This window comes from Capsicum annuum, chromosome 1, assembly GCF_002878395.1.
Source record: "Capsicum annuum cultivar UCD-10X-F1 chromosome 1, UCD10Xv1.1, whole genome shotgun sequence".
Classification (NCBI taxonomy): Eukaryota; Viridiplantae; Streptophyta; class Magnoliopsida; order Solanales; family Solanaceae; genus Capsicum; species Capsicum annuum.
In genome coordinates, this window is record NC_061111.1 from 6,900,846 (window position 1) to 6,921,964 (window position 21,119).

General features: G+C 35.9%; 1 protein-coding gene and 1 pseudogene across 1 annotated transcript; both read left to right on the forward strand.

Moving 5' to 3' along the window:
* Positions 1 to 14,000: 14,000 nt before the first annotated feature.
* On the forward strand, positions 14,001 to 16,748 carry LOC107852534 (annotated as a pseudogene).
* Positions 16,749 to 18,249: 1,501 nt separating this feature from the next.
* On the forward strand, positions 18,250 to 20,853 carry LOC107867022 (subtilisin-like protease). Its single transcript, XM_016713110.2, has one exon. The coding sequence runs from the start codon at positions 18,411 to 18,413 to the stop codon at positions 20,652 to 20,654; it is 2,244 nt and encodes a 747-aa protein (XP_016568596.2). The 5' UTR covers positions 18,250 to 18,410; the 3' UTR covers positions 20,655 to 20,853.
* Positions 20,854 to 21,119: the final 266 nt, after the last annotated feature.

Consider the following 21,119-nt stretch of genomic DNA (forward strand, 5'->3'; position numbering starts at 1 on the left):
TAAGCAGAAAATAGATAATATACGTATTTAATGCAAGTATAATATGTGTATAATCTTGTATAATCAATGTATAATCTATGTACGTCAATAAGGTAAAGTAAATAGTGAATTTGGCTGGCTATTTATGTGAAAATCCCTTCTTTTTTTTTTCTATCAGGATTCGGGCTAAAATCTACATATGCGCCTACCGACTGTTTAATTGATAAAAAGCACTACGTGGTCCGAACGGATGTTTATGCAAAGTTATTTCTGACCAGTGTTCTGAATGTCAAAGTGAAGAAATTCAACCAAGCACAGGTAAACGGAGAAGAGTAACTATGACTTAATGAAGTTGGACTCAATGAATCGTCCTGCTTATAAGCTGGGGGTGAGTTAGACCCAAAATAGGTTCATTTATTTTATCATTGTATCAAAGTCGTATTCATCCCAGTTCAGCAGTTCTTGATTCGCCCAATATTAGGACTCAAATTACATTATCCACAATTCAGTTGGCCAGCACAAAAAAAGTGTTTAGTCCCACATTGACTATTTAAGGATGAGATTATCTCTTTATATGGTCGTAAACAATCCCCACTTTATTAACCACCTTTAGTGGTTCAATTATAGTTTAGTTTCTTTGCAAGACTAGACTTGTGTGACAAAATGATGTTACATTGGTCCCCTATAATTGTGGAAGTTGGACTTGGTCTTTTGACATGTATAGTTGGCATGCCCTACTTCCTACATAAAATTCTACTACTTTGGCTATAGATTTCTCAATTGGCCACAACATGTTAAAAGGTGTCAATCTGAATTATTTACAACATCTTTCTAGGAAACTCATAGGAATAATGTCTCTATTATTTTTCTTGTCCTATTAGTAAGTCTAGGTCAGCGTCCCAATTACTTTTTGAAGTCACCAAACACTTAAACTTTCGTTTTAGGGAAAAATAAAATGTTTGATCAATCAATTATTTATAAATTCTGATTTAGCCCTTATGATATGCAAAAAGACATATTTAATATTCAATTAATTGAGATGTTTGTCTTTGGTCCCTTTGGTAAAGAAATATGTTATAATTAGAATATTTTTAGAACTATATTAGGGTCGAATATATAGTAATGGTACAAACTTGACATAGCACATAGATAATTAAGTGGTGGAATATTTGGTAATCATGGTGAAATTGCGAATATTCACAAGCAAAGGGATAGAAGTGCACGATTCAATAAATTGAAGATCAAATATACTTATTCAAATATAAGAAGAACTAAAATAAGAATTTATCAATAATTGAGGGATTATAAGTGCTATTAACCTTTCCTTTTAGATTTGGTGACACAAAATATAAAGAAGTAAATATTTTTAAAAAATGAGAAAATTAAACATAGATTTAATATTAAATTATTTATCTGTACAATGCAATTTTCTCACAATAGAGTGTCATGGCAAGGGTGGCTCTGCCACTTTTACGATCCACTTCTTCTCAATCAAGCAACTACTTGTTTTATTTTTTCTTTTTCACAAGCTAATATATATGCAGTTCATTGATCCGATTAATTCTAGATTCTCCACGTAGAGTCTACTAAAGACAGTAGAGGATTGGAACTACTACGGGGTCGTTTGGTATAGTAATATATGTATTGCTTTGTCCTTGGACTATTCACGTTAACTTAAACTTTTTTACTCCACACTTGAAATTTAAAATCAACATAGTTTAAGCATCTATGAAAGGGATCGCTAACACTGGCAGAGTTAGGATTTACCAACAAATGCAAAATATGAAAAAATAAGCATACAAAGAAGATAAAAGGATTCAATATCTATTACACATACATAGAAGATAATAATGTTAATCTAGCGACTAGCTTATATAGTATAATTTTTTATGAAAGAAAATTCAAATGAATTCCTAGCTATCACGTGATTCCGCCTTTGATTGTTAAAATGTTCTACTCATTACGCGTTAAACTCACTATGAGACTTTCTAGATTATTTTCATTGAAGTATTCTTAATGTGTGGAAAAAACGAAAAAGAACCATGATTGAAAGAAAAAGTAGTAGTACGTAAAAAGACGGGAAAAAGAAAAAGACCACATTAAAGTGTGAAGGAAAGACTCATAGAGAGCTGTAACTGTTACCTGTTGGAATCACTGATTAAAATCATAAAGACCATGTGCGGAATTTAACTGGAAATGCCATAAGGTCTTAGCAACTGAAAATAATACTGAATTATTGTTTTAAAACGTCTAAAAACATGTCGTCAATACTGATAAAGTGACTGATAATAACAACCGAAAAACTGACTAACTGTCTGTACTAGTCTGAAAGCCTCTAAACTGACTGAATGTGGAGTTGATGGGACAAGCCCCCAACTAACTCCGACTGACTACTGAACTGAAAACATGAAAATAAACATAATCGGTCCTCGAAATATGAGGACTCACCACGGCTGCTGCTGCTGATGCACTGGAATATCTAAATGCGATCGGAAACCTGAGCGTACGAACCTATGATATAAACATCATGGAACAAGAAACGAATATGCGATCAGTACTTTGAATGTACTGGTATGCCAGAGGTAAGGCTGAAATGCATGGGTTCATGTGCATGAATGATAACTGACTAAATGAATAGCATGGGACAACTGAACATAAAGCAATAACTAGCTGATAATATGAGATAACTTAGTAAACATGGATGAAGAAAAGACTGACTGGTTAGCATGAGATTACTGAATATAAATGTGTGAAAGCTGTAAAATCTGAGAATGCATGACCAAGTATATAACATGTTTTTGATATAGTCTGTAAATTGAAATACTGAAATTTGATAATTGAATAACTGATAAACTGTATGTTATGGTCAAACAAAACTGAACTGATTTCTGAACTGAATACTGAAACTGAAACTGTTGGAGGTATCATCTAACCGATATATACCCTAAAGCTGAGCTGATCGGGATCTAACCTGTGACCCCAGTTGGAAGTGTCCTAGTACCGTGCCACGGGTACTAACAATGGTTGTGTCAACCCTAAACTAGCAGGAAGATATCTTGTCAACCCTAAGCTAACAAGAAGACTCATGAGATATGTGTCAATCCTAAACTAGCAGGAAGACATCTCAAACCTATGCTGGCTACGTAGTTCTGTAACTCAGAATTGCTACTAAGGGTCAAACCATATACTAACAGGAATGCCCCCATCCCTGGATTCGCTCGGTGCTGAATCCTACTCTCAACTGAACTGACACTAATTACAAGACTCAACTAAATTTAACTGAAGAAGGAACTGACTCAGATTACAAAATGATCTAAATTTGACTGATATGATAACTGACTGAACTAATAATGCTCATACGTGTCTGAAACTATTTTAAAAATACTGAGACTAAGTAAACAACTAAATTTTGGGTATTCATAACCCCCAGGACTCGATAACAATAACAACAGGGACACATAAAAGCTTTGAAACCATGGAAGGAAATCATTGTTCACAATTATTCACTTAAGTATTTCATCAAACACATGGGGGTCAAAACTTTAACATGGGGGTGCTTGTAAAAATGATAAGATAGCATGATCACATGACCAAATCATAAACTGAGGTTTTTATTCTGAATTCGCATGAACATGATATGGAAACCACAATAATTAAAACATACTATAATGCATTCCACATGAAAACAATTGAAAACATAACTTGAAATCAAATTATCAAGGTATAGATAAGCATACTTGAACTTTCAAACGTGTAAGGGCTCTTTCTATCAAAACTCTTGAAAACATAATACATGATCGAATTTCATAAGAGTTTCACGGAGGTAATTCATTGTAAACATGTAATAAGTAGTCATTGTTCAAAACTCAATCATTTAGGCATTTCATCAAACACTTCCAATGCAAGGCTTAAGCATGGGAATAGTTTTAAACATGTAGTAGTAGCATGATTTTGCTACTAAATCACCAATTAAGGCTTAAATTAGCAAACAACACCATTCAAACATGTAGGGTTTAATAACAACAATAATTTATAACGGCTCTCCTGGTCGTTTGTGAAATTTTCTCATCTTCTTTATTTTAGGGCTCTGCGTAGTTTGTATACGTGAATTAGGACTTACGGGGACGGATAGTGCCAATCCTCAAAGTGTTTAGTCGTAATTTAATAAGTCATTGAATTATTGAGGTTTGATGAAGTAAGTCCGGTCATGGTCAATTTTTGTTGAGACGACCTCCGATTAGTATCGTAATGTTTTCACTAGGTCTGAAATATACTTTTTAGTCAATTTAATTATTTAATTTATTTTTATGGGGTGGTGAACAAATTTTGAAACATTATTAAAAGTTTTGGGTATTAGATAATAAATTTAATTAATAAATTAGTGAATTAAAATAATAATTTATTTTAGTTATATGGTTAATATAAGAATGAAATTAAGTGGTTAGAGTTTATCATTTATAATATTAATATCATCATATATTAGGGCAAGAAGTGGGGCATGAAACCTACGGTTTCACCATTGAATTTTCAAAAAGAATCTCTCATCTCTCGGTGTAAACTCCAGGTTAGATTTTCATTGAATTAAGATGTGTACACATGTACCACTGTAACGAGTTTATCAATTTGTAACCAATCTATTAAAATTATCTTCTCTTCTGGTGGTTAATAACGAAAAGATGCAGTGGCATTGCTATGAAAAGTGACGAACTAATTAGGCTATTTAGGTTGTGGAATTGAAGTTTTATCTACTAATAGGTAACTATCATGTCATGGGAAGTGGTGTACAGTAATGTGAGGGTGTGTGATGTTAGGCAGTGGTGCACAAATAAGTGTATTGTTGTTTTAGAATTAGGTATCCATGTTATATAAATCTTGTTCTTTTCTAATAATTGTGTAAAGATTTTTAATCATAGGCCTACGATGATGACGTAGGGGGGAAGTTGGATAATGTAAAGATTTCTTAATTCCAGCAGTGCGTATTCATGGTTATATTAGGCCTTAGGAAAATTTTTCATGCATTTGTTACTAACTACAATCTTCTTAATAGAAACCTTTTGGTTTTAGGTTTAGAATTTTACAGAAAATTTATCAACGCGTGTTATTAGATTCATACTTTTACGGGGAGTATTTATTATGTTGGAACAAATTTTGAACGTTCTTAATCTTTGAGGAAAAGCAAGGCGCTTGTGGACTAACTACGTTTAGATTCATTGGTTGAGGTAGGTTACAGTTTAATTAGAGTTTAAACTCAATTTAATTGTGTGTATGCTCCTAAATTGGATACTTGTGGATTGGTATTCGGACATGCTTGAAATTGTTATGTTTGGATTGTTGATTTGTGTATAAATGTTTATTGAAAATTGACTTGATGGAATTGTCTTATGACTTTAAGTGTACTTGTAAACTTGGTACATTGTGTGGCATTCTGTAAGGTTGTGTAAATTGATATTGATACTACTTGGTTATGTTTATGTTGGATCGGGTACCACGCCGGTACGTTTATATTTATGTTGATCGGGTACCACGCCGGTACATTTATATTTATGTTGGATCGGGTACCACGTCGGTACGTTTATATTTATGTTGGATCGGGTACCACGCTGGTACGTTTATATTTATGTTGGATCGGGTACCACGCCGATACATTTATATTTATGTTGGATCGGGTACCACACCGGTATGGTACATGAACATAGATTGTTCCCTGTAGGTCATGACTATTTGGAAAAAAATAAGTCTCATAGCATGTGTGTATATATTTGTGTTAGATCTGTGGATGTTTACAGTGTGGTTAATACTCTTGATGGTTTTGTGGCTTGTTTATGAGTACTGTTTGACCTGTTGTTGCTATATTATTGATTCATTGAATATTTATTGTGTGACGATGCATGTCTACTTGTTATTTGATTTATATTGTGTACATGTTATTAAATTGAGTTGGCCTATGATACCTACTAGTACATAGTGGTTTTTACTGATACTACCCTGTACTCTTCTTTTGTTGAGTGCAGATAGCGTTCTAGGCTCAGACATGACCTCACCTCTAGAGTTTGATAGCAGATCTTGATCCAAGGGTGAGCACTCCGTCTCCAGGCTGCCATGGGTCATCTTATTTGTTCTTGTCCATCTTTCGGGCAATGAAACATTCTTTATTTCCTTTATTTTTGGATATCACTTTAGATATGATCTTTGTTAGTAGTTCTTGTACGATGACATTTGGGTCTTGAAAATTTCAGTAAGTAAATTGTTTGGTTTTCACGTTACTAATAATTAACTCCAGATTATTATTATTAAGATGGTTTTATGAAAATATCATTTTAATACTTACTAAGTGATTGAGTAATGATTTGATTTAGACGGTTCTTCCACAAGAAGGTTAGTGTGGGTGCCACTCATGGCCATTTGGGTCGTGACACAATTGATGATATAAAATTCGAAATTCATGAAAATTCATGGACATAATTCATAAAAATATATAAAGATCATACTTTTAAACTTGAAATTTGGATTCTTGGACTCCATGGGTGAAAAGGGCCCATGGATGAACATCTAACATACCTTAGGGCTTTAAATCTTGAAAGAGAATTAACCTTTCTTGAATGTTCTTGGATTGAGAATCTTAAATTCTTTATTTTCTTGAAGGAGGCCTTAAATCTTGTTCTTGGGGAATGATCTTGAAAGGAAACCCTAATCTTGATGTTGAGAGTGAATGAGGAGTTTTTGGCATCTAAAACTGATAAGTGATGGCTAAAAATATATAATGATGCTTTAAGTCGTGGGAGGGGTAAGGTTTGAGGTGAGAAAAAGACTAAAATACCCCTACGAAACTAATTCATAATTGCTGAAATTTTCAGTTGACGACTTGGGTTGATAAGTCGTCCTTAGGTGATGGCTTATCACCTCAAGTCGTCACTTGGAAGCTGAATTTGATGAGTTTCTGGTTGGGCTGACGACTTGGGCTAATAGGCCATCACTTAGGTGACAACTTATCAACTCAGGTCATCATTTGGAAGCTGAAACTAATGGCATTCTATTTAAGGCTGACGACTTGGGCTGATAAGTCGTCACTTAGTTGACGGCTTATCAACTCAGGTCGTCACTTTGTTGACATACGAACATGCTGAAGTAAAATGAGCATAATTTTCTACTCCGATATCGGATTAAGGTGAAATTGATAGCGTTGGAAAGCTAATTCAATTATCTATCTATTGATGGGTCTAGAGATAAAAAATTCTTAGTAGACAAAAAGTTATACTTGTTTGAAGCTGGCTATAGTTATTTTCTTCACAAGAATTTAATCGCTAAAAAATATTTTGACTCTTCTACAAGCTAGGAGCTTTTTGAGGACTTAATATATGTCCAAATAACTTCACACACTAGGATAAAGATAATGAAACATGTATCCAAAAGAAATTCATGGGATTAGAGTTAACACACATAAAAACGATGCTTCAAAATCTAACCCAAAAATGCGGGGTGTTACATTATCTCCCCCTTGGAAACATATGTCCTCGAATGAGACTGATTAAGATAAGACTACTAGGGAAACTGAGATCATATAATAATTATGCATAACTAAAAACGTGATTACATGCTGAGTCTGAAAAATGATACATGGCTGAACTGATTTCATGAATACATGAAATGACATAAGAATGATTATAAGGTTGAGGTAGAAACGAGAGAGTCAACTTATGAGTACCCATTACCTTAGGCTGGATTTGGTTTCGTGAAGTAAAATTGAGAGGTTTAGGATATGAAAACTCGAGCATTACAATACATCTCCCCCTCGGAATAGTTCATCCCCCGAATGATACTGACTTGGCTGAAATACTAAGGAAAGACTAAGATGATGTATGAAACACTTACGGACTGAATCATGACTGAATATTTGGAGTGTGAAACTGAGATCTGAGGAATAGAGGGTCAATTACATGAATTCATCAAGGAGGTTTGAACTAAGGATATGCATGGCATGAATTTGAATTTCGTTGATCATTAAGAGTGTAGTATGAGTACTGGAACTGAACATACTGAAAAACATGAGCACATAAGTCATGAGCTACATGACCTGAGTTTGGAGTTTCTGAATTTGTGGAACATGATTCATACTGCTGAGTGGACTAAAACACCTCATACTAGGAACTGGGAGAGTACATGATTTTCTATAAGGTGCACAAAGATGAGCTATGATCATAGAACTGACATATAAGTCATGAGTACTTATCGTGATAGTTGAAGTACAAAACTTTACACTGAGGTAAGGATGGGTTGGGGATCATCCTCTCCTACTGTTTTTTTACACCTACTGACATTACTACTAAAATCTAAAAGCCTGACTTGGTTATTTGTTCTATTATCTCCCTCTTAGCTTAAGTCCATCATTCTAAGTTTGTGAATCACTTAATCAACATCTCTAAACTAAACTAAAACCACTCTATTCTAGAGTCTGAGATATAATAATACTCATAAAAACTAAACTCACCCTGAAAGACTGTACCTGAAAGTGTAAAACCCTACTGCTGATACTTCCTTGTGAGATAGAACTATTAACTTTATATAGCCCCAAATACATCATGTAACAACTTAAGAACTGACTAACTTAGAATTTTCAACTCCTCCTTCTATAACTTTGAAATTCCACTAGCTATATGGAATCCGCCATTGACTCGGTCTAGAAACCTTCAACCCAAGTGTGCCGCAAGGGTTGGAGTCTCTGACTCTGCTATGCCACATAGCCGTCGCCAGTGTAAAATAATATACCCGGATCGGTAAATCACGATTTTAGGTTAAGAGTTACTTGAACTCAAACCTTCTTCGGGTAACCACCTAACCCTCTTTAAGTCCAATTTTAACTCTTTAAAATATGCATTCTCTAAAAACATATCTGTTATGGCATACATTTATATGGCATCGTCATACCATTGACTTTCAAGTCACATCTCTGAGCCATTATTAGCATATAATAATCTCTGTTTCAAAACGTAAATCTGGGACCACCATATTAATAAATCATTTCAAGAAACTCTTTCTCAAAGCTCATGTAAACATATCCAAGAAACTCTCTTTTTCACCATTTCAAATACATAAGGTGGTCATGTCAAAGATATCAATCATATGCAATTCTTTCTTTTTAAGACAAGGATGAAATCATATCAAGAAACTCCCTCTCATCATCATCAAAATCATGTTAAATACTTACATATTGAAAAGATCCCCTTCAAAACATTAAACAAGCATCTCAAATCATTCCCAACAAGTTCATCAACTCTAAATCATCAAAGAGAGGGGTTTCAATAATAATGCTCTCAATCAAATCTTCAACATCATACATATTCATATAAGTTTAAATTAATTTAAGGGGGAAAGGCCTAAAGAACAAAACAATAATATTATTCAAGAATCCATAATGCGAAATTGAAAGCATAAGTTTCAAAACCCTTTAAAATTCATGCTTGATAATCTTTAAATCATGTTCTAGTGTTGACAAGCCCATGTAGTTTTTAGGATAAACCCAACGTACCTCAATTTAGGAATTTGATGAATGATTCTTGAAGCCTACGATTTGGGGATTCCAAATCTTCAATCAATCTTGAAAACCCACTGTTAAATCTTGAGTTATTTGGGTTTTTAGTTTGAAACCCTAGAGAGTGTTCTTGAGTAATTTGGATGATTGTGAATGTATTCTGGTATCTTTGGGATTAAATCCCGTGTTTAGGCAGATAAGGGGGTGAAAATACCTAATATACCCTTAATAAGATGGAAAAAATATAACTGGGAGTCTGATTTCATGGGCCACTGCGACGCGCCACAATCGCGGTGGCTCACTGGAAATTGACAAATGGGATTCTTAAGGTCACCGCAACGCGGAGCCATCGCGTTGTCCCACTGGTTGGGACCTGAAACTTCAGTGCGACCCGCCATCCGCACCATCCGCGACGCGCCAAGCACCAAACTGACAGTGTTTTACGACTAGAACTTAAATTAGCCATAACTTCTTGTCCGGGTATCGGATTTGGGTGAATCTTATGTCGACGAAAAGCTCATTCAATTTTTCACATGATAAAAAGTCGAAATTAGGGAAATTATATATGTTTAAACTTTAATCACTTTAGAAGTCAAAAATGAGACTAAGTTTCTTTGATACAATACTAGTCATTTAACTCTAAGAGCATATTACCACGAGCTAACGCATGGACGATTTTTGTGGGGTGTTACAGGAAGGAAATCATTGTTCATAATTATTCACTTAAGAATTTCATCAAACACATGGGGGTCAAGACTTTAACATGGGGATGCTTTAAAACATGATAAGATAGCACGATCACATGACCAAATCATAAACTGAGGGTTTTATTCTGAATTCGCATGAACATGATATGGAAATCACAATAATTAAAACATACTGTAATGCATTCCATGTGAAAATAATTAAAAACATAACTTGAAATCAAATTACCAAGGTACAGATAAGCATACTTCAACTTTCAAACGTGTAAGGGCTTTTTCTATCAAAACTCTTGAAAACATAATACATGATCGAATTTCAGTGGCAGACCCAGGATTTAAAGGTTGTGGGTTCTTTGATGTAGCTTAAAAATTTATTAATAAATACAGCATAGTTGTGGGGATTCGAACACAGGAAGGGAGACACGGAAGTTACACCTAAAGCCAGAGCACCCAGCCATGTTTTTGTTCCTTGGGTGCTTTTTATATATTATACCATTTTTTCACTGTTTCTTATATAATTATACCTATTCTACGTCGATTTTAGCGGGTGTCGGAGCACCCAAAAAAAGCACGTGGGTCCGCCCTTGTCGAATTTCATAAGAGTTTCATGGAGGTAATTCATTGCAAACATGTAATTTCATTGTAAAGATGTAATAAGTAGTCATTGTTCAAAACTCAAGCATTTAGGCATTTCATCAAACACTTGCAATGCACTGCTTAAGTATGGGAATAGTTTTAAACATGTAGTAGTAGCATGATTTTGATACTAAATCACCAATTAAGGCTTAAATCAGCGAACAACACCATTCAAACATGTAGGTTTAATAAGAACAACAATTGATAATATAAAATTCAAAATTCATAAAAGTTCATGGGTATAATTCATAAAAATATGTAATCATACTTTTAAATTTGAAATTCGGATTCTTGGACTCCATGGGTGAAAAGGGCCCGTGGATGAACATCTAACATACCTTAGAGCTTTAAATCTTGAAAGAGAATTGACCTTTCTTGGATTGGGAATCTAAATTCTTGATTTTCTTGAAGGAGGGCTTGAATCTTGTTCTTGGGGAATAATCTTGGAAGGAGACCCTAATCTTGATGTTGAGAGTGAATGAGGAGTTTTTGGCATCTAAAACTGATAAGTGATGGCTAATAACGCATAATGATGCTTTAAGTCGTGGGAGGGGTAGGGTTTGAGGTGATAAAAAGACCAAAATACCCCTACAAAACTAATTCATAATTGCTGAAATTTTCAGTTGACGACTTGGGTTGATAAGCCGTCACTTGGAAGCTGAATTTGATAAGTTTCTGGTTGGGCTGACGACTTGGGCTGATAGGCCGTCACTTAGGTGACGACTTATCAACTCAGGCCGTCACTTGGAAGCTGAAATTGATGGCATTCTGTTTAAGGCTAACGACTTGGGCTGATAAGTCGTCACTTAGTTGACGGCTTATCAACTCAGGTCGTCACTTTATTGACAGACGGACATACTGAAGGTAAAATGAGTATAACTTTCCACTCCGATATCGGATTAAGACGAAATTGGTATCGTTGGAAAGCTGATTCAATTATCTATCTATTGATGGGTCTAGAGCTCAAAATTTCTTAGTATAAAAAAAGTTATACTTGTTTGACTCTGGCTGTAGTTATTTTCTTCACAAGAATTTAATCGCTAAGAAATGTTTTGACTTGTCTACAAGCTAGGAGCTTTTTGAGGACTTAATATATGTCCAAATAACTTCACACACTAGGATAAAGATCATGAAATATGTATCCAAAAGAAATTTATGGGATTAGAGTTAACACACGTAAGGACGACGCTTCAAAGTCTAGCCCGAAAATGCAGGATGTTACAGCCCGTATGACGCGTGAAAGGAACTTGATTATTTTAAGTTGAGATTGCGGTCTTCACATCGTCAAACAATCAATATTCTTTCTTTAGTTTAATTTATAGTCAATATATTTTATACAAAAAGGAATCATCAACGATAGAAATTACGAAATCCTTTTTTTATAGAGCTAGTGTCTTAAGACAGACCCTTATAAGTTATAGCAGCTATATGTATTTTAAATAGTTGGGTGAGCGACTATCTGGCTTATTCGTCGTTTTCTCTTTTTCTTCTTTTCATTGGGCATGACCCGTTCTCTGATATAACTGTGCCGGACTGGGTTTTCGCTGGGCTGAGTTAGAATGTAATCAGACTGATCCGGCCCAGGAGATACCCATAACTCTAGACTCAAAGCCTATCAAAATTTTAAAGGGTCATTCATACGAATATCTCTAAGACATGAAACAATACTTTAAAGTTGTTCATGCACTTTATAATGACCAAGGTCTGATGCCAACAATCTATTAGCCTGAGAATACTAAGAGTATTTGAAACTAAATCAAAAATGTTGGTTAAATATCTGAAACTATAAAACTGATGATTTTGGATATTTTTATATGAATTGAAATATGTACGTAACATTAATTTAAAAAAAAAAAATCAATAATCCTTTAATCCATCAAAAATTAATGATTTTCTACTAGTATTTTACAAGTTTCAAAAGTTTAAATCCACATAACACCTAATTTGAAGTTTTAAACTGTATGTTAGTTTCTTCATTGAACTATCTTCTCCATATTAACTTAATATACTTTTCCTTTGCTACTCATGATATCACACAAATTAGCGATTTTCTAGTAGTGTTCTAATTGTCTCCTAGCTAGTGGCCACCCTCTAACACCCCTAATTGCCCTCTCCCCTCCCGCGCCCCTCGCCCAGACCCCACCCCATCAAAGAGCTAGATGACTGACTGCAGACACTCAATCTAATTGACTACGTCTATTTTATGTTTTATATGAACAAGCATGCAAATCAACTCAATCCATGTTTCGTTTCTCATCCATATATTTTTCAAATTGATCCCTAAACACATTTCACTTGTTTCTAATTTTCTGCATCACTATTGAATATCGTTTAATTATAGAATCTGTGACGTGTTACAAAGATATTATACCAACTTCACCTTTGCTATTAGTTTGGATTAGTTATAAAATATAGTTTAACTAGAATTCTGATCTACTAGCGGGCAGATCTATAGTAGAGGGTGGGGGTAGCTATCGTAAATTCCGCAATTATATGGAAAAATATATATGCAGATGGGAACCTATAACCAAATGGGTAGTTTGGTTCAGTGGCAAGTAAGGAACCGAGCTGGGTCGATCCCAATAGCTGCGTCCTTTTTTTAATAGTAAAATCCTTTTTCATTTGTAGTTCTAAAACACTTTTTTTTTTTTCAAAATTAGAATCCTTTCCGTTTTAGTTTCCAAAAATGCATATTTTTTTATTTTTAGTAAAAAACTTTTCTGTTATTAGTTAAAACATTGATTTTTAAGATTAAAATCCCTTTCTGTTTTTAGGTTCTAAAAATGCCCACTTTTTTATTTTTAGTAAAAACGTTTTTTGTGTTTAGTTATTATAACATGCAAAACCTCACTTTTTCTTTCCTTAGGGTTAAAAACTTACATTGGTTCTTCTTCCAGCATCTAGCGATCAGCTGACTTGCTCGATGTTATTAAAAATTAATTTATTGTTAAGAACCCGAAAGTTTAAATCCTGATCCGCCTCATTCTAACTGTGAGTTCATCAAATTGATTTTGCAAGTGGAGCAAAACAAAAATAGATTTAAATAGTTCAAGAATAAAGCACTATATATGTATAGGCAGTAAAGCTCAAAAGTTGATTAAATTCATTTTCCAATTACAACATTAATAAGCACTATTACTATACCATTTGCAGCCATGGGATTCTTGAAAATCCTTCTTATTTTCATTTTTTGTTCTTTCCCATGGCCTAGTAGTCAAAGCGATTTAGACACTTATATAGTACATGTTGAAGCCCTTAAAAGCCTACTTTCTACTCAATCATCGTTAAGGGATTTAGAGAGCTATTATCTTTCATTTATGCCTAAAACTACAACGATTAGCGCAAGTGGAAATGAAGAGACTGCTAGGATGATTTATTCATATCACAATGTGATGAAAGGCTTTGCAGCAAGATTAACTGCATCACAAGTGAAGGAAATGGAGAAGAAACCGGGGTTTGTCTCTGCGCAAAGACAGAGGATTTTGTCCTTGCATACTAATCATACTCCAAGCTTTCTTGGTTTGCAGCAGAACATGGGCTTGTGGAAGGATTCCAACAATGGGAAAGGCGTGATCATCAGAGTTATAGACACTGGAATTTCACCTGACCATCCTTCATTTAGCGACGTTGGGATGCCTCCTCCCCCTGCTAAGTGGAAAGGAGTTTGTCAGTCTAATTTCATGAAGAAATGTAACAACAAGCTGATTGGAGCCAGGTCTTACGTACTTGACGATGGTTCCCCAATTGATAGTAATGGACATGGTACGCATACAGCGAGCACAGCAGCAGGAGCATTTGTGAAAGGTGCTAATGTATTCGGGAATGCTAATGGCACTGCAGTTGGTGTTGCCCCCCTTGCCCACATAGCCGTATATAAGGTATGCAATCCTGCTGGTGAATGTTCCGACCCTGCTATTTTAGCTGCCATAGATGCGGCTATAGATGATGGCATAGATATTCTGTCAATCTCCCTTGGTGGATATCAGAGGCGGATCTAGAATTTACAGGTTGTGGGTTCCCAACTTATAATTTTTACCACTAGACCAATAACACACTTTGTTTGTGGATTTCCAACTTATAATTCTTATATATTTACTAGTTTTTTCAATATAAATTCAACAACCGGACGAAAGTTATGGATTCCCGGGAACCCGCACTTTATGTTGTGCATTCGCCCCTGGTGGAGATCCGAGACCTTTCCATGAAGACAGTACTGCTCTCGCGTCATACAGTGCAACAGAGAGGTATTTTTGTAAGTGTCTCTGCAGGCAATAGTGGTCCATCTCTTCGCGCTGTATCAAATGAAGCCCCGTGGTTTCTCACAGTTGGTGCTAGTACTCATGATAGAAAACTGAAGGTCACTGTTAATCTTGGAAACATAGAAGAATTTGAAGGAGAATCTGCTTATCATCCAAAGACTTCCAACCCAACATTCTTCACGCTATATGAAGCTGGAAAGAGTGAAAGTGATCGATTTGGAAACCTTTTTTGCAGTCCAGGCACGCTTACTGACCCTGCTATCAAAGGTAAGATAGTCGTGTGTCGACGAAGTAGAGGTCTTCCCAAGGTTATTCAAGGAAAAACCGTCAAGGATGCGGGAGGTGTTGGCATGATTCTCATTAATGAACAAGAAGATGGCGTGACTAAAATAGCTGAAGCTCATGTCCTTCCAGCATTGGAGGTGTAACGAACCCGAATTCTCAACTCAACAATCAATACACGGAGTGAACGGAACTAATAAACTTTGATTAATAGACAAGGGAGAAATTACAATATGAAAGAGCATGAATAGTAGTAAAAGGGAATGAGAGGATTAGAGAGAATTGGGATGAGAAACATTGACCCTGCCTAAACAATTATCACAATTTGCAAAACCTATTTTGCTCCCACAAGTGCTATTTATCAACCCGGATCCCACGCATTGCCACTTAATATGGTCTTGGGTTGTTTTGCCAATACGGGTCTAGGCCCATTCATAACAGGAGGTTTCAAATACAGATGGAATGAAAATTCTTGCCTATATAAAATCAACTTCGAATCCAGTTGCTTCAATCACCTTCCATGGAACTGTAATTGGAGATAAAAATGCTCCTATTGTTGCTTCATTTTCTTCACGAGGACCAAACGTAGCAAGTCCTGGAATCTTAAAACCTGACTTAATTGGTCCCGGTGTTAATGTCCATGCTGCTTGGCCTACCTCCATGGATAACAACAAAAACACGAAATCAACATTCAATGTTATATCCGGAACTTCAATGGCTTGCCCTCACCTTAGTGGCATAGCGGCGCTTCTGAAGAGCGCACATCCTGATTGGTCTCCTGCTGCTATTAAGTCTGCAACGATGACAACCGCTGACACATTCAATTTTGCCAAGAATCCAATACTAGACGAAAGGCTTATTCCTGCGGATATATTTGCAATTGGTGCAGGACATGTTCATCCAGTGAGAGCAAGTGATCCAGGACTAATTTATGATACACCATTCGCGGACTACGTACCTTATTTATGTGGTTTGAACTACACAAATCAAGAGGTAGGTAAATTGTTACAATGCAATGTGAATTGCTTGGAGGTGAAAAGTATCCCCGCAGAGCAACTAAATTATCCTTCATTTTCCATCAAACTTGGATCATCTCCTCAGACATATACCAGAACCGTGACCAATGTTGGCGATGCCAAATCATCTTACCAAGTGGATGTAGTTTCGCCAAAAGGAGTTTCGGTGAAAGTTAAACCATCCAAGTTGAACTTCTCGAAGTTGAACCAAAAGTTGACATACCAAGTGACATTTTCCAATACAACCAACAGCTCAAAGGTTGAGGATGTCGAGGGATTCTTGAAGTGGAATTCTAATAGGCACTCTGTAAGGAGTCCAATTGCAGTAACATTGTCTGCCAAATGAAACTGATCCATTGTTTCCTTGAACAACGGACAAATGTAGAATAAGTACAGAATGTACTCACAAATGATTATTTTGGATTGTTGTTTCATTTTAGACGTCATGACATGTTTTATGCTACATATTGTAAATGATTTAATCATGTTTAAGAAGACAAATAACTTCTCCATGCAAGTATAATCAGTGTATTAATTGGCCCCAACGAGGGTATCTTTCAATGAGGGAAATTACACCCAATAACCTCGGAAATATGTGATCTTAAAATTTTGACCCTGTTTGCCTCGTGAACAAACCTATTGTAGCATTGAGATTCACTGACCTGATTGATTCAAATTTGCATCATGTAAGACTCATTTAATGGGGGGTCAAAGAGCTTCCTACTAGAAATTTTTCATATCCAAGGTTCGAGCTTGATAGAAGCCATGTATGAGTTTTGGACCCATTTAGTCCTTCGTCTATAAACATGATGAGTCTTTTGTCAGTGCACACGTCGAAGGCTTTTGTTTATATTAACAACGAAAGGTGATTATCTTATTTATATGGCTTTGGAGTTGCCCATTAATTCTATTATGGCATTCTCTTGTTGATCATCGGATATTTATAGAAAAATAGCCGCACCAAAAGAAAGACGAAGGGGGAGCCTGCGGTAAGGACCAAATGGAACCAAAGCTCATACATTAAAGGTCATTTTGATCAATTTTAAAACATTTGATTAAGTGAGAAAGGATCATATCCATCTTATCATAACTCTTCATAGTCATCATGATTCTTTTAGATGTTCATTAAATATAATATCCTAAATTACAAGATTATGATTTATGGAACTTTTCTATAGTCTAAACTATGTCAATTTCTATTTCAACAAAATTTCCTCCTAATACAAAGTGTACCATAGGGGAAAATTACTTGTCATATTTTCTTTTTTTTCGGAAGTCAAATTGCATAAACTTTGATCATTTGATCCAACGTTTTAACATGTATCTTCTTTATCATATTAATATGAGAAGAATTGAGTCTTATAATACTTATCTTGTAGTTTTTAGATACGTACATTTTATTATTAAAATATTAAATTAATCTTATTCAATTTGGCTATGAAAATTAGTCAAATTAATTATCTTTATTTAAGTGAACGTGCAAATCAATTAAATCCATGTTTGGTTTCTCATCCATATTTTTCAAATTGATCCCTAAACACATTTCACTTGTTTGATATTTTTTGCATCATGTAAAATAGAGTTCCTGTTGATTTGCTATAGAACTTAGCCTAATTAATTGTGGAATCATTGATGTGTTACAAAGAAATTATACCAACTTTACCTTTTCTTATTATGAATTTTATACAATATAGTTTAACGTTTAACTAGAATTCTGTTCTACTAGTCTCTTTCATACCAGTGGCCTTTTTTTCTTCCTGACATATGTTGGTATTGCACAATAATGATACTAACCAAACAAGGGGCCTGATTTTCATTAACAATTAATAAGCTTTCAACTATGCGTGCATCAATTTGAGTTTGCTAGTGGAGCAAAATAAATGTGAATAGTTCGAGAATGAATCACTATATATATAGATAGATAGCTCTATATCTCAATAGTTCATCAAATTCATTGTCCAATTACAAAGTTAGACTTCTATCAAGTACTATATTCGTCTCAAAAGCCATGGGATTCTTGAAAATTCTGCTTATTTTCATCTTTTGTTCTTTCCCATGGCCTAGTACTCAGAGTGATTTTGAGACGTATATAGTCCATGTTGAATCCCCTGAAAACCAAATCTCTACTCAATCATTGTTAATGGATTTAGAGAGCTATTATCTTTCTTTTTTGCCTAAAAGTACTACAACAATTAGCTCTAGTGGAAATGAAGAGCCTGCTAGAATGATCTATTCCTATCACAATGTGATGAAAGGCTTTGCCGCTAGATTAACTACATCACAAGTGAAGGAAATGGAGACGAAACCGGGCTTTGTCTCTGCACAGAAACAGAGGATTTTGTCCTTGCAAACTACTCATACTCCGAGCTTTCTTGGTTTGCAACAGAGTATGGGCTTGTGGAAGGATTCCAACTACGGGAAAGGCGTGATCATCGGAGTTTTAGACACTGGAATTGTTCCTGATCATCCTTCTTTTAGCGACGTTGGGATGCCTCCCCCGCCTGCAAAATGGAAAGGAGTTTGTGAGTCTAACTTCACGAGCAAGTGTAACAACAAGCTCATTGGAGCCAGGTCTTACGAACATGGCAACGATTCCCCAGTAGACAAGAATGGACATGGTACGCATACAGCGGGCACAGCTGCAGGAGCCTTTGTGAAAGATGCTAATGTATTTGGGAATGCTAATGGCACTGCAGTTGGTATTGCCCCTCTTGCCCACATAGCCGTATATAAGGTATGCAATTCTGATGGTCAATGTTCTGACAGTGCTATTTTAGCTGCCATGGATGCGGCTATAGATGATGGCGTAGATATTCTGTCAATCTCCCTTGGTGGAAGTACGAAACCTTTCCATGAAGACGGTATTGCTCTTGCTTCATACAGTGCAACAGAAAGAGGTATTTTTGTAAGTGCCGCTGCAGGTAATAGTGGTCCATCCCTTCGCACTGTAGCAAATGAAGCCCCGTGGATTCTCACAGTTGGTGCTAGTACTCATGATAGAAAACTGAAGGCCACCGTTAAGCTTGGAAACAAAGAAGAATTTGAAGGAGAGTCTGCTTATCATCCAAAGACTTCCAATTCAACATTTTTCGCTCTATATGATGCTGGAAAGAATGAAAGCGATCAATTTGACGCCCCTTTCTGCCGTCCAGGCTCGCTCACTGACCCTGCTATCAAAGGTAAGATAGTGGTGTGTCTGCGAAGTGGTAGTCTTCTCAGGGTTGATCAAGGACAATCTGTTAAGGATGCGGGAGGTGTTGGCATGATTCTCATCAATGAACAACAAGATGGCGTGACTAAATCAGCTGAAGCACATGTCCTTCCAGCATTGGATGTTTCAAATGCAGATGGAAAGAAAATTCTTGCCTATATGAACTCAACTTCCAATCCGGTTGCTTCAATCACCTTCCGTGGAACTGTCATTGGAGAGAAAAATACTCCTATAGTTGCTTCATTTTCCTCCCGAGGACCAAATGTAGCAAGTCCTGGAATCTTAAAACCCGACTTAATTGGTCCTGGTGTAAATGTCCTTGCTGCTTGGCCTACCCCTGTTGATAACAACAAAAACACAAAATCAACATTCAATGTTATATCCGGAACCTCAATGTCATGCCCTCACCTTAGTGGCATAGCAGCTCTGCTAAAGAGCGCACATCCTGACTGGTCTCCTGCTGCTATTAAATCCGCAATGATGACAACCACTGACACATTAAACCTCGCCAAGAATCCAATACTAGATGAAAGGCTCATTCCTGCAAATATCTTTGCAATTGGTGCAGGACATATTAATCCATTGAGAGCAAGTGATCCAGGATTAATTTATGATACACCATTCGATGACTATGTACCTTATTTATGTGGTTTGAACTACACAAATAGAGAGGTAGGTAAACTGCTACAACGCAAAGTGAATTGCTCAGAGGTGAAAAGTATCCCTGAAGAGCAACTAAATTATCCTTCATTTTCCATTAGACTTGGATCAACTCCTCAAACATATACCAGAACCGTGACCAACATTGGTGACGCCAGATCATCTTACAAAGTGGAGGTAGTTTCACCAAAAGGAGTTTCCGTGAAAGTTAAACCATCCAAGCTGAACTTCACGATGTTGAACCAGAAGTTGACATACCAAGTGACATTTTCCAAGACAACCAACAGCTCAAAGGATGGGGATGTTGAGGGATTCTTGAAGTGGAATTCTAATAGGCACTCTGTAAGGAGTCCAATTGCAGTTAGACTGTCTGCCGAATGAAACTGCAAGATTGTTTCCATAAACAACAGACAAAATGTAGAATAAGTGCAGAAAGCCAAAAACTACTCACAATTGATTATATTTGGTTGTTGTTTCTTTTCATACTTGGGTACATGTTTTACGTTACATCTTTTAAGTAAATGGTCTTTGATGTTTCATCAGTTCTAATAAACGATTTAATCATGATTAAGAAGACTAATAAGTTCTCCGTGCAAGTATGATCTATGCGTTAATTAACGCGGCAAATTACTCCCAATAACCTCGTAAATACGTGAACTTGAACTTTTGACCCGGTTTGCCTCATGATTAACCCTTTTCTACCTTTCGAGATTTATTGTCCCCATTGATTCAAATTCACGTCATGTAAGACTCATTCAAGGGGGCTCTTACTAGAAAATTTTCATATCCAAGGCTCGATTAAGGACCATTTTAATCATTTTGAAAGATTTAATTACGACTCAAAGA

Bases quoted from the DNA above. Each gene is read 5' to 3' on its own strand.
- LOC107867022 (XM_016713110.2), top strand. From the start codon at position 18,411: ATGGGATTCTTGAAAATTCTGCTTATTTTCATCTTTTGTTCTTTCCCA.